Source organism: Trachurus trachurus (assembly GCF_905171665.1).
Source record: "Trachurus trachurus genome assembly, chromosome: 7".
Lineage (NCBI taxonomy): Eukaryota > Metazoa > Chordata > Actinopteri > Carangiformes > Carangidae > Trachurus > Trachurus trachurus.
Genome location: NC_139901.1, coordinates 27,143,946 through 27,157,713, shown reverse-complemented (window position 1 = coordinate 27,157,713; position 13,768 = coordinate 27,143,946). Strand labels below are relative to the sequence as shown.

The 13,768-nt window shown below is 44.1% G+C and overlaps 1 protein-coding gene across 11 annotated transcripts in view; it reads left to right on the top strand.

The window, feature by feature from the left end:
• Window positions 1–13,768, top strand: part of tmcc1a (transmembrane and coiled-coil domain family 1a) — a 47,130-nt gene that overhangs the window by 30,872 nt on the left and 2,490 nt on the right. For 10 of the 11 annotated variants that reach the window (XM_083974823.1, XM_083974824.1, XM_083974816.1 and 7 more), the window contains 3 exons: window positions 9,690–9,944; window positions 11,073–11,764; window positions 13,497–13,632. In XM_083974823.1, coding sequence (XP_083830949.1) covers window positions 9,690–9,944; window positions 11,073–11,764; window positions 13,497–13,632 — 1,083 coding nt within the window. Of the gene's footprint in view, window positions 1–8,221; window positions 8,415–9,689; window positions 9,945–11,072; window positions 11,765–13,496; window positions 13,633–13,768 lie in introns of those variants that run through there. The other variant, XM_083974817.1, reaches the window with a different exon arrangement.

Sequence of the window (13,768 nt, the reverse complement as noted above, 5' to 3'; positions counted from 1 at the left end):
AATGCATTCACGTCTGATGGGAACCTGTTAGTCAACATATCCAGAGTGGGATTCCCCACAGTCACTAATGATTGACCCTAATCTGTAAAAAAGACCTTATGATGTGTTAAATTTTTACTTATTTCTGTACTTAGTCCCAGTACTGTACATTACATTTCATCCCGGAACTACTGTAGCTGCACCACCTGCTCCTAAAGCAGCTGTAATAAATACCTTTATACTAACTAAGGATCAAATTACAATGTGTCAATGGTAAGGCGATCTCGCCTGTAGTGTTCAACCTACAGAGAATTATCACCTCAATCTCCAGCTGGGGTGTGTGTGTGTGTGTGGGAGCTGCCATTTTTGACTAGAGATTAGACTACAGTAATATACTTAAAGCAGAAGTAAGCGGAATTTTTGTGTTAATATAAGTCTTAAATAGTTATATCTTCCGACGGCAATCACTTATATTGAGTGTTTGGTCTGAAACACGGGTCTGTCAGTCACTCTGCTCTGCTGTAAGCCGAGGAGAAAGCTTTCCTTGTATCCTACAACCTTTATCCAATGCGGAGAGAGAAGACAAGAAGTTAGCCAAAACGACCGGATCGCTTACTTCTGCTTTAAAACTTTATACGAAAATACCATAGCACTGTTGATATACTGCTATGGGAAACTAGCTTTCCTGTTGGGCTGGGGCCTCACACTTTAAACCTACGCCTACTTTCAGACCTACACATCACACACTTGCTCATTCATCTGAGTAAGTTGGGTTTGTTCTTATATAAGTCGTTTTTCCCCCCTAAATCCTACTCTCCTGCTCCCCTAACTCCTCCCGCTTTCTCATTAAAGCCTGTATTCATGTTCTCCTCTCCCCCTCCCTCCTGTCGGCCTCTGCACAGAAGTCTTTAGTAGCCCTTGTTCGGCCCTTACCCTCTGTGCTCCCTGCTTTGCTTTTTCTCCCTAATTGGTTTGTACACTTTTGGAAGTGATGGCTTAAAAACACCAAGGTTTTATCGTGGAGAACAATGCACTGAAGCTTATAAAATGGTGTTTGTGGGGAGCATTAGAGGATGAATTTGAAAAGGTACCTCAGGTCAAAATGACAACGTCCAATGGATGATAGTTGAAGTTGATGATTTCATCTTGACCTGACAGTTTTAAGACACTTTAAGCGTTATTTAGCAGTCTAGTAAAGATAATCACCACACTGTTGCTGTGAAATTGCAGTAGAATGTCAGCAAAGCCGCCCTGAAAAACGTCTTTCATCAGAGGATAAGTAACGCAGTGACGCAGCTACAGGCCATAGTCATGTGTACACATATATGCATAGTTGAATGGCTGCATTGTAAACATCATATGACTGTGGAATCTGTGTGAGTAAGAGTATGTGAGGTCAAAACTCTCCACGCCATTGTATCCGTGTAATTCACAGTATACAACCTATATTAAAAACATGCCATTTTAAGCACAGCTCGGTCAGGTCAGTGTGTGTTACTGGTCAGCAGAAACACTCGGTCAGTGCGCACAGGCAGCGGAAGGTGATTCATTACAGGATGATCACTCAGAAACCTGATTGGCTGCGACAATCAAACTGTGAGATAATTGAAAAAGAGGGAGTGGAAGATTTTTTTTCCCCTTTCTTTCTGCCTCAGCTAGCCACTGTTTTGGAGCTGAGCTGGCCTAGAAACTCCAGTAGAAGAAAAGCCGCCCCCCCCACCCCTCTCCCTTGACAAAGCTTTCTCACAACCCCTCTCTCCTTTGCTCCCTCTCTCGCTCCGTCTCCCTCTCAGTGACAGCTCCTGGTGGGCTCTTTTTTTCTCTGTCTGCTCCCTCGCTCCCCTCACATCCGTCCTCTGGGTCTCTGCCTCTCTTTTCTCCCTCTGAGGATTTTATGCCCGATGGACTCTTTGAACACTTAACTTCACAGTAAACTCTTTAACCTGTCTCCATCCAAGCCTGCGAGTCTTCATCCGATTAACCGCCCAGGCTCTGTCACCCCAAACCTACATCAGACGGACTCTTTGCTCCAGAGGAGTCCTTGTTCTCCCGGTAACGTCAGGCCGTCCGGGATTCGTGCTTGTCGAAGCGCATATGTGTGCGTTCCATAGGCTCTCTGCTGGGGGCTGCGTACTGCAGAGCATGTTTCTGCACTCAAGCGTAGTCATGGGCTTTGAGGAGCGGCTGCTCTGTGAACCAGCAGCACGACGCTCTGTAGACTCGGCGGCCATCAATTGTCACGGTTCACAGCTGGAAGGATTGAGCACTTTATGGATTCTGGATATTCAGTCAAGCCAACAGTAACTCCAAAGAGCTGCCAAGTGGAGTCTTTGTCCAGTGGACTTTAAGTCAAGTGGACTTTGTTTTGGGAGAAGTGTCCTGAGTGATGAGTGCTCTCCCAGGGCCGCGCTCTTCTCCTCTGTCCCGGCTGTGGTTGTTTCCCAAGGGACACACAAGCAAATAGACAAACCAAACAGAAATCCGCCCAGGCCGCGCACATGCGCCTCAGTGCCATGGAGGTCATCCTCAACCTGGTAACTGCTGACACCTCTCCACTTCCTACTCCCACCACCGTGAGTCTCTTCCTGTTTATAGTGTGTGAATGTGTGTGTGTATGTGTGTTCATGCCCATCTTCTCCATCATTTACGCCCTCAGGATTTGACTCATCTTATTCACTTCCTCTGTGATTCAGGCCCATGTCATGAATGCGGTACATGTGCTCACCCGTTACTCGCCTTGGGTTTTGTAACTAAAGACGATAGCGTGTTGAATCCATACGACATTTTAGAAACTAAGAAGGCGCGGAATCTGGCAGGAAACCAATCTCTTGGTGTGAAAAGGGTTTTGCCTTGAAATCATAGGGATTTAAAGTCTTTGTTGTGATAGTCGAGCCCTGGAAAAGCCGGTGTTTTCTCTCTCTCTCTCCGTCTCAGACCTGCACTCTCAGCACTCTGAGCTTCTTTCTTTACTAAAGGCTTTTCTCACACCCTCTGCATTCCTTAGGAAATGAACTGGCGGGCATCGAGACGATAGATAGATAGATAGATAGATAGATAGATAGATAGATAGATAGATAGATAGATAGATAGATAGATAGATAGATAGATAGATAGATAGATAGATAGATAGATACATAGATACATAGATACATAGATAGATAGATAGATAGATAGATACATAGATACATAGATACATAGATAGATAGATACATAGGGAGAGTGTGTATGTGCATGAGAGAGACTGTTCTGTATAATTATTAGAGTAACTTTGTGTTGTGTGTTCATTCATGAGTGCAGTGTTGAGTAAACTGCCCCTTGTCCAGCACCAGTTATTCAGGAGTTATGTAATTTTCCATATCTGGTGAATGGGGCTGATTGTTCCCACAGTCGATCCCCTTGAAGGAAACTAAAAGCGGATTTCCATTAAAAACTACTCTTTTGTGTAAATTTCATCACCACGTGTATGTCATGTCTGGGTGGGAACGAAAACCATGAGGGGCATGAGAGGATTAGCCAAAAATAGGTTTGGTGTCACACACACACACACTAATGCTTGTTTAAATGGATTTAAAACAAATAATAATTACACACACTCCATTGATTTACTCTGTACGTACTGTACGCTGCCACACAAACCCACAGACAGCCAGGTACAAACTGACCGTCTTAATCTGTTTAATAAAAAACATGCGGATCACTCAGTACTGTCATGATGTTGCCATGATGACCGTGTTCACTGTGTGATTCCCCCAGCTGCAGGGTTAAAGATCAGACCAACTAATCAGGAGTGTGAAGTTCAGTCTGCCACAGATGATTGGCTTGGAGTCAGAGAGTGGTGAAGCCAGCCACAGAGATATGAGCAGTATAAATGGAAAGGTGACAGCTGTAAAATGCAAAAGGATGTTTACAGGTGGGTAGATTACAGAACATATGGAATTACAGCTGTGAGTGTACGCTTAAAAAAAAAAAAATCCTCTATCTTACATCTTCTGTGGATCCAAGGTCCCATCCCTAACGGATATTGGACTCTATAGATAAGCGAACCTACAACTGCTAAAACTCTGTTGGACCGTGACATATCAGTGTAGAGCAGAGGAGATCTACTATACTGTACCAGGGAGAAACTCACAAAGTCACAGTATCCTCCATGGTGTTATTCTTGCATCGTGGCATGGCAAACCGCTGCTTCACAAGGAACGCCAGCTGACATTGGACGAGGCTCACAGCCGCTCACCAGGAATGCGAGGCTTAACGACCGTTAAGGTACTGTGTCTTTGCATTTCGGACATGCATCTCGTAAAAGCTCGACCTTGACCCCAGAGACCATAACGGTTTTTTTTGTGTAAAAGAAAACAGAACAGGGGGTTACGGCAAATCATGCGTTTCGGACCAAAATATTTATATCCAAAACAATCACAGCATAGCTCTGTGCTATTGTTTATCATTTCCATGTTTTTGCTAAATACCTTAAGGCCATTATGCAATCTATAAGTCCAACACATAACAAACAGTAGGAAGATTTTGTTTCATTCTTAAACAAGTGGTGTAAATATTCATACAACTTTAAACAATAAGCGGCTGCCAGTCAGGGGAGGAAGTGAGGTTCAAATTCCACTCACCCTGATCAGGTTAGCGTGTTGATGTTCATCAGTGTGTGACAAGAGGCTTAAGACTGTGTCTGTTTGTCCAACAGACCATCTCAAAATCAACTGAACCTAAACTTACCCGAGTCATCTGACAAAACAATTAATCCAGTAAACAGGACTGAAGTGAGTGGAAGTGGAGTAGAGGATAGTATGTCTGAAGCTATGGGGTCAAAAGGAAAAGAGAAGTGAGAGATCACCCAAAAAATAGGAAATGCCTTATGACTGCATCAGTCCATTTTCTGCTGTGTGACCTAGATCGAAACAGACAGGAATTTGGGGCATATGTGTGTCCTGTGTGTGGCTGTCGGGAGATTGAGTTGGGGCAGTACAAGATGTTCTTGTTGTGTGTATCTAATTATGTATGATGCATATCTAACAACATCATCCCTATAATGCTTTCTAAATGCTTGTTTGTGTTGGACCTATGGCCACAGGCCTGTGTGTTTAGGTTTGGTCGGGCTTTTCCCAGGGTTTCTGGTGGATCCTAGGTAAGTCAGGGTTGCCCTTTCATGGCTATAACCAGCTTTACTTGGATCAGAGGCTGTTGCACAACCAGGCCCACCAGCAGGCGGACCCAGTTTCAGTTTGGGACATGGGTGGAGTGAGAGAACATTCCTCGAAAAGTTTGTATGTGTGTGTGTGTGTGTGTGTGTGTGTGTGTGTGTGTGTGTGTGTGTGTGTAAGGGGCAGAGGACAGGTCCATGCAGACCCTTTGTCTTTCCGTCTTACTGATAAACTGTAATCAGAGTGGGATCAGGCAGCCCCCCAATTACACACACACACACACACACACACTGACTCATCTTCCCTCATTAGGCTCCACAGGCTCCAGTGATGAAGTTCTGGTGGCTTCGTGCTTGAGCGGCTCAGCACATCAACATGTTTGGCTCTGCTAACCTTGGGAAATTAGCCTGATCCTTCAGCTCGCCATCTTTAATTACATGTATGATTAGTCACAGAAAGACTTGACCATTTGGGGATGACACTGATCTCACAGACAATTTGCTAGTAACTGGAACAGGAATGGAGATGAAGCATTTCTTTGCTATGTGAGATAAAATAACAGTCTCCACATATTATAACTGTGCAGAGACCAGGCTTTCTGTGGAGCTCTAGAACTATAAACTGTTTTCTTGTATGTAACAACATCTATTGCACGTCTGCCCGTCCTGGGTGAGGGATCCCTCCTCTGTTGTTCACCCTGAGGTTTCTCCAATTTTTCCCTGTTAAAAGGGTTTTTCATGGAGTTTTTCCTCAGTCGATGTGAGGGTCTAAGGGCAGAGGATGTTGTTGTGATGCCATGTAAAAGCCCTTTGAGACAAACTGTTAAACTGTAAAAATGGGCTATACAAATAAAATTGCCTTGCCTTGCCTTGCCTTGCCTAGAAGAGGGCACCTCTCTTGGAAATCGCCTGTCTGGTCAACTGTTGCTCTTCTTTCTTCGTATCTGAAGGAAATCAGCTGACGGTGAATTTTTTGATCAATGAAAAGGGCGTCGATTCGGTGCCAGTGCGTACAGGTCATCATACAGGCCTTCTTATCGCACGGTCTCTGAAATCTCTATCTCTATCTGCAGGGTACTCCAGGTCAGCTGCCTCGTTCTTTGCCCTCTTTATCTATATCTTCAGTCAGAGGGCATATGCTTGCTGAATTATTCAAATAACTGAGTCATCTGTGAGACAGGAGCAAACTGGGACGTTTTCACATTTACCGCATTTACTGTAGTGCTCAACATGGATGAAATAAGCACTTCATTCATGCCTGCGCCCATAAAGCTATTAATACTGTTTTGTTTATAGCCGAGAACAGACCAGCCGCTGCCATGAAACGTCACCTCCTACTTTTTTTTTTTTTTTTTTTTTTTTGGTGCCAGCCCGACAGCCTGCTCTAATTCTGTGATTCATTTGATCGCGTTGGCTGTCTGTCAAGAGGATTTAACAATGATTAGACTTACTGTACACAGCACTTATTAGGTTAATTGACTCATGGATGTGGCCTGTCTTCTGTTCAGTGTTGCTGTTCAGTAATAACCACAAAATAAAAGCGTTGATTTTAAAGCTGAAGTACCCCAAAAGCTGAATTAATTGCCAAATGTGTATGTGTTTCCAAGCACTCAGGAATGTGCCCTTGGCTAAGTGAGTGAGTGAATGAGTGTGTGGTAAAGAGATGCTGGACTGGTTTTTCTTGCCCTCTGGTGCTCCTCTCTGTTGGCTGGCACTGATACAGACACAGTAAGTCGATGCAGTCTCATATTGTGGCCCCAGACTCTCGGTCTGCCCTGTAGCCCCTTGTTCAACTCAATTACAGGATTTCACTTCACACGCTAACCGTCTGTTCTCACTCGTGTCTGCACAGTTTTAACACTTAACTTGTTAATGAGCTCAGAAACTTTCTCTTCTTAGCTGTGCGAGTCTGGGATACAGCTCAGCGAGGGTCTGGAGTGCTTTCGCTTTGTATTGGTTGTTTGTGTCTCTGTTGTTGATTCTTCCATAGATTTGTCATATGTTTATTATCAAAAGTGACGCACAGATGAGGTCAATTATTAATGATATTCCCCGGCATTTATTTCCTGGAAACACTACTTGTGCTTTGTTCTATATTGAATTCTTAACTTGTATATCTGTTTCCATATTTTTCTTTATTCATATACTCAAATATGAAAATACAAGTAAAAAGTAAAAAGTTAAAGTCCTGAATTTATCATCGTGTCAGCTGAGTGAAGGTAGATACAGATTTACGACGGCCCAGAGTGAAAGTGCATGAAACAGAAAATTGGCTGCTGTGAGTGATATAGAGTTACATGTGTGACATTTTTGTCACATGTAACATTAAACGCATTTCTGTATAAATGGCATTTCCCTGGTTGTTTGCCTGCAACTATTTTCTATGCTGTTGGGTTATTTTAGTCCACAACACTCTCTTATGTGACATCTGAATCTGAAAAGTAACTTGTTGTAGAGCACAGGTATAAGATATTTATTTACATCCCACCAATCCGCTCTGTACAGTATGTAAAGAGCTACAGAGGTCAGAGGATGTTTTTATTTATTTATTTGTTTATTAAATTAAATTAAAATTGTATTGTTTATTAAATTAAATCATCATCATCACACTTCATCTTAGTTCAAATAATACAATACACATGACCAAAAGGGAAAGGGGGAGAAGCAAAAGCTTATCTAGTCCCGCCCTCATTACCCACAGAATAAAATCTTTATCGTAATCTTTTCTTTTCTTTTGCTTTTTACATTTTGACATAACATTTTCTTTACTTATGAATGTCCATAACCAATAAGTTGGTAGTGAATAATAATCAGGATGATGTCCGAGTAATATTTTTATGAAGTGTTATAATTGTAAACACATGTCCTCTTACCGTAAATAATAATTTAAAAAAAAAGTCCCTGACTGAGGATCTATTTTTGGGTGATTGGCGGCTGCCTGTCCTGCAGCTCTGGGCATGATGTCATCCCTCAGCCGGGAGGGGAGGGGCGGAGCGGGAGGAGCGTGGGAGTGGAGAGGGGCGGAGCGCTCCTCTCCGGCCGGTTCACTGAGTTTCAGGTGTGCTTCAACTTTCACAACAAGCCTGTCGGTCTGGAGCGGCTGGAGTGTCCGGTAGAACTGAAGGCATGCAGTAGTCATCAGCAGCACCGGGGGATTTCAGACAGACTTGGGGATTTATAGCTGCGTAACTTAAACTGAAGTGTCCGGACAAATGAAACTAAACGACTCGACTTCCCCGCGGAGAAAATGCATTGGGAACAATTTCTCCGTTTGACGAATGGAAAGGTGAGCGGCGCATTGTTTTTGTTTTTACGCATGGTGTCTCTTTTGTGATAGAAGGTGACTGACTGATTGAAAACTCCCACACTGAGGCTCTACTCTTTGTTTTTTACTTTAAATCACTTGACAGACAGAAACTTCCACCAGGAGTTGTTGGGGTTTTTTTTTTTTTTGCCGCTTTCTCCCGGATGCGTAGTGGTTTCTGTTGTTGACTGAGATGCCTGTCATCAATTAGTCATGCCGATGTGCACACAGGTGAGCCTCTGGTGCCTTGTGTTTTTTACCTGCTCTGTTTGGTGAATGAAAGCCCATTCCCAGGCTTATAGGTGGTGGTGGTGGAGGAGGCCGGTGTCAACAGCTGTCACTCGCGGCTTTTCGTTGCTCTGGCTTGGCTTCCCAAAGCTCCTGCGGTGTGCGGTGCTGTGCGGTTAGACTCAGCTGCTTGTTTCATGTGCACGTTCAGTGATGAGAATGATATTTTGATTTCACAACACTCCCCCCCCCCCTCCTTGAAGCCCGATTAGCTCAGGCAGTATCACAGTGTTCAGTGTTCTTCCCCTGAGGCGTTTGAGGAAATGAATCACACCGTCTGCCTGTGATTGAAGGTGCTAGTTTCTTCATCTTCTCAAGTGGAGTTCATCTCGTTTTTGAGGGGAAAATCCAGATAAAACTCAATTTAGGTTAATGTCTTTTATTTTTACACATGATTTTAGCCTGTTGGCAAAATCAGGTCAGCATCTGAAAAGGCAACACAAATAATCTTCATCCGTGAAACAGGACATAAACAAAAAAGTCAAATAGCTGCCAGTGTTATTCTAAATATATGTTTTTTCTACTATAAACAAAATAAAATCTAGGTAAGGTTAATACTGACATGTTCTGTTGTTGCGGGTTCAACCAAAGAAAAAGAGACTTGATTGAATTCACACCTTGAATATTAAGTTTCCTATGGAGGATATATTTTTCTTTCTTCTCCTTTTTCCTTCCACTTTCTTTTCTTCATAAAATATTAATATCTCGCATCTCCCTTGGCAGACAAACTGACCGCAAGTGGCCTATTCAACTGTTTCAATTTGCTCTTTTTCCAGCCAACTGCTGCAGAAATGCAGAAGCCTCTGTTTTCTGTGTGTCAGCAAAATGACTAAGAAAACATCATATGCAACTCACACGTTTTCTTTCCTGTTGCCCCCCACTCCCTTCTTATTTTTCTATCATCACATCCTCTTACCTCATCACCTAACCTTAATCTTCTTCTTCTCCTCCGTGTTTTCATTTCTTCAGATCGACCGTCTGGAGGTGAGTGGACTGGGCCAAACACCCCTGGCTGTGTCCTGTGGGGCAGATGGTTCATTCGCAGGTGACGATGGCACTCCTGACCCCCAGCGAACCAAACAGGCGATAGCCCAGCTGCAGCAGAAAATCCTCAAGCTCACAGAGCAGATTAAGATCGAGCAGACAGCCAGGGATGACAACGTGGCAGAGTACCTCAAACTGGCCAACAATGCTGACAAACAGCAAAGCACACGCATCAAACAGGTAAAATGAATTTTGACAGTTATAGTATTTTTTCTTGTTTTGTGTGAAAGGTTTTAGTCTGACTGGTTCACTTGTATTTGAATTGACTGGGATGTTTATGTGACAATTAAAGCAACACTTAGCTGTCTGGAATTTTAACACTTTTTCTTTGTTTAAATGAAAATGTTATTGATAATCTGTTTCACCAGCGATATAAACTCATCATTATTCCATGCTCATACGGTTCTGAGAAAATTCAGTCCGAATGAAATGATTGGACGACTCGACGAGCGACCTGAACGTACTTGCGTAACCGCTCGCGCGCTCCTCTCTACAGAGAGCAGAGGAAAGTCCAGATTTACAAGACACCACATATAAGGAAGAAAGCTTCTGGAAATAAACTGTTCTGTACAACAGACAGATATATGCGGGCCACCAGTTCCACCTCCAGTCGCTCACACAGAGAAATCAGTCAGCAAAAGAAAGACTATTTTTGAAAAACCCAGAGAGAAGTGGATGCGACAAGAGCCAAAACTCATGTCAGCATTGGCTCTGCTAATTGATCGATGGCGGAGACTGATGGTGGTAGGATGGTCGCAGTAGTAGTTTCTGCTGGATAGTGTTGTCATGTATCTGAGATGCGGGTGTTGAGATCCGACTCGGCCCGAACCCGGCCAAAAAATGAATAAATCTCGTCTGACCAGAGTCATTTGTAAATAACCAGTGCATCCGGTCAGGTTGGTCGGCACGGTCTGGCCCATTGAGCGCTCTACTATGTAACATAATCTTCCTTGTGTGTAACGTTACTATCTAACACTTAGGTATAAAACTCACTTATCACTGACAATGTTTGAATTTTAAAACTCTCTTGGGTTGCATTTGATTGCGTTGGTTGTACAGTACAGTAACCTCTGAATCAGTCTCAGAATCAGAATTGTCTCCTGTTTTGTTTACCGTTGCCTTGCCAACGCACGCAGCTGTTGATTTTCAAAACTGTTCTAATTGCTGTGTGAAATTCCAGAAAGGTAACAAAGTTGCTTTAACGTTTTCCTCTGTTTGTTTGTGCACCGAGAGGGAGGGAAGTCGACTGCATCGTCGTCTGCATCTGTATCAGCCTCATTAATGAAAACTTGTTCTGTGACTCGTCAGGTTTTTGAGAAGAAGAACCAGAAGTCGGCCCAGACCATCCAGCAGCTGCAGAGAAAGCTGGAGCACTACCATCGGAAGCTGCGAGAAGTGGAGCACAACGGTATCCCGCGTCAGCCCAAGGATGTTCTGCGGGACATGCAGCAGGGCTTGAAGGATGTCGGCGCCAAAGTCACAGGCTTCAGTGAAGGTGTGGTGGACAGCGTCAAGGGCGGCCTCTCCAGCTTCTCCCAGGCCACCCACTCTGCCGCGGGGGCCGTCGTCTCCAAACCTCGAGAGATCGCCTCGCTGATCCGCCACAAATTCGGCAGCGCTGACAACATCCCCTCCCTCAAAGACTCTCTGGACGACCCCTCGGTGGAGGAAGGGGTGACGGCGCCCGGCGGACGATCGCTAGGCAGCGCCGGGCATCACCTCCAGTCCAGTCCTAAATACGGTAGCGAGGACGACTGCTCGAGCGCTACGTCGGGCTCGGCGGGGGCGAACAGTACCACGGGGGCACCCGGAGGCCCACCCAGTTCCAAGGGCAACACGCTGGAGAGGAGTCAGAGCTCCAGCCTGGACATACTGCTGCACGAGATGCAGGAGCTGAGGGAGGGCCAGGCGAGGCTGGAGGAGAGCCTCGATGGCTTGAAGACCCATTATCAGAGAGACTACACAGTTGTTATGCAAGCACTACAGGAGGAACGCTTCAGGTACAGACAAACAGAGCATGTGTATCATAACATTCATCCTTAGGCATTTGTAGTTAACAAATGAAACCCCTCGAATTTGCAATCATGTACAATCAGGAAAGAACGGCCATATTTTAGAAAGGTACCACCGCCATCCATCACAGCACTGCACTCCCACTGCGTGCGATCCAGACAGCTCTTTATCAAAGCTTGCTCAAACTGGATCAAAACAAAACCCTGACCTGGACCTCATCTCCATAAACATGTACAGCTCGCATAAAGATGCTGCTTTTATACTCAACTCTCGGAGCATATGTGCCGCCGCCTTATTCATTATGCAGATTTTGAGTGGCAGTCTCATTGTTCTCGCCGTGTCCCTCATGACCAGGAGTGATACAGCGACTAACAAGTTCTTTTAGCATTCATCTCAACTCAGTAGAAAATTGGCCTCTCTCGCTTCTGCACTGTATTTTAGAGGATTTTCATTTTTATTGTTTGGAGACAGAAGTGAAGTTTACATTTAAACTGGTCGCTCCACTAAACTGACAGACACACCTGCGCGCTACACAAGTGTCATCTATGTGCGAAAGGAGCTTCAGTGTTATTTCAGCCCTCGTCCAAGCTCTGCATATAGACTCAGACATCTGTGTGAAGCTTCTGTGGCCAATTGGCCTTAAAAAAACACACATTCACATTCCTCCAGTATGTTCTTAGGACCAGGCACAGAGATTAAGAGGGTCGGCAAAGAGGCAGGACAATGGTTAAGGGGGGGAGAGATAGGGGAAGAACATTTTTCTCCCTAAAATGTCCATTTGAGTCCAAAACAGGCTGTTTTTGTCCTCTAAGACCAAAATAATACTGATCACTATGGAGCTGTTTTTAGCCTGCCCACAGGGAACATTTTTTTTCATGAACCAATCATATTGGTCCGTAAGTCCTCAAGGACTGAAGTATATAACCAAGAGCTGCCTAAAATATGACTGTCCCAACTTGGGCCTGCCAATTACGGTTATTTATTTTGTTCAACAATTTATATCTGACACAATTAATCAATCAATGTAAAATTAAGCAGTAACGTTTTTATAATCAATTAGTTTATAGTTTAACATAAATTATGACATTTTCTTGGCCATTGCCCAAATAACTCGTTCTGAAAGCCTTAGATGAACCTTTTGATTCTTTTTAAATGATGGATATGTTTTTAGTGTCTAAAATGTTAAATGTCTCACAGCACAGTATGACACTGTTGTTGAGTCTGATCAGCTATTATCATTATTTGAAAGACACAAAATTAGAAAAACAAGTGCAGACAATCCGCTACCCCACAGTATGCTATAAAATGTTTGCATTGACTACCTGTTTAAGTCTATGAATCTCTTCGTAATCTCTATAATGCTGTTAAATTCAGGCAGACCTATACAGAGGCTGTTTCTTTCTATTCTTGTCCTATGTTATCCATCCAATTGTATGTGCCTGCCAAAATAAACAGCAGTATAGCTTCATCTCCTCCTGCTGGGCACATCCCATTGGCCTGTCTCATACTGCCGACTGTCTCTGATTGGCCCGTGGGATCAGCAGATGAGTAAGCATGTCCTAATCTTGTCAGGGCAAGTCATCAGTCCAGTCAGGTGCCGTGTGGTCAGATGCCTCCGGGGTCTGTTTCGGCTAATTCCCACATGTGTTTCTTGGTCTAAGCCAATTAACGCCGCCAATCTCTCACGTGTGCGTTTTGTTTTTCCGTCTCCGTGCGCAGGTGTGAACGTCTGGAGGAGCAGCTGAACGACTTGACAGAGCTTCACCAGAACGAGATCCTGAACCTCAAGCAGGAGCTGGCCAGCATGGAGGAGAAAATCGCCTACCAGTCCTATGAGAGAGCCAGAGACATCCAGGTTCGTCTGTCCACAAGCACACAAGCACAACATCCAAGTGTCTGGAATAAATTAGCTGCGACAAAAAATCAGCTCTGTCAGAATTCAATTTCTTTTCTTATTCTCTGTGCTTAAAATTGGACGTTTTGTAAATAGA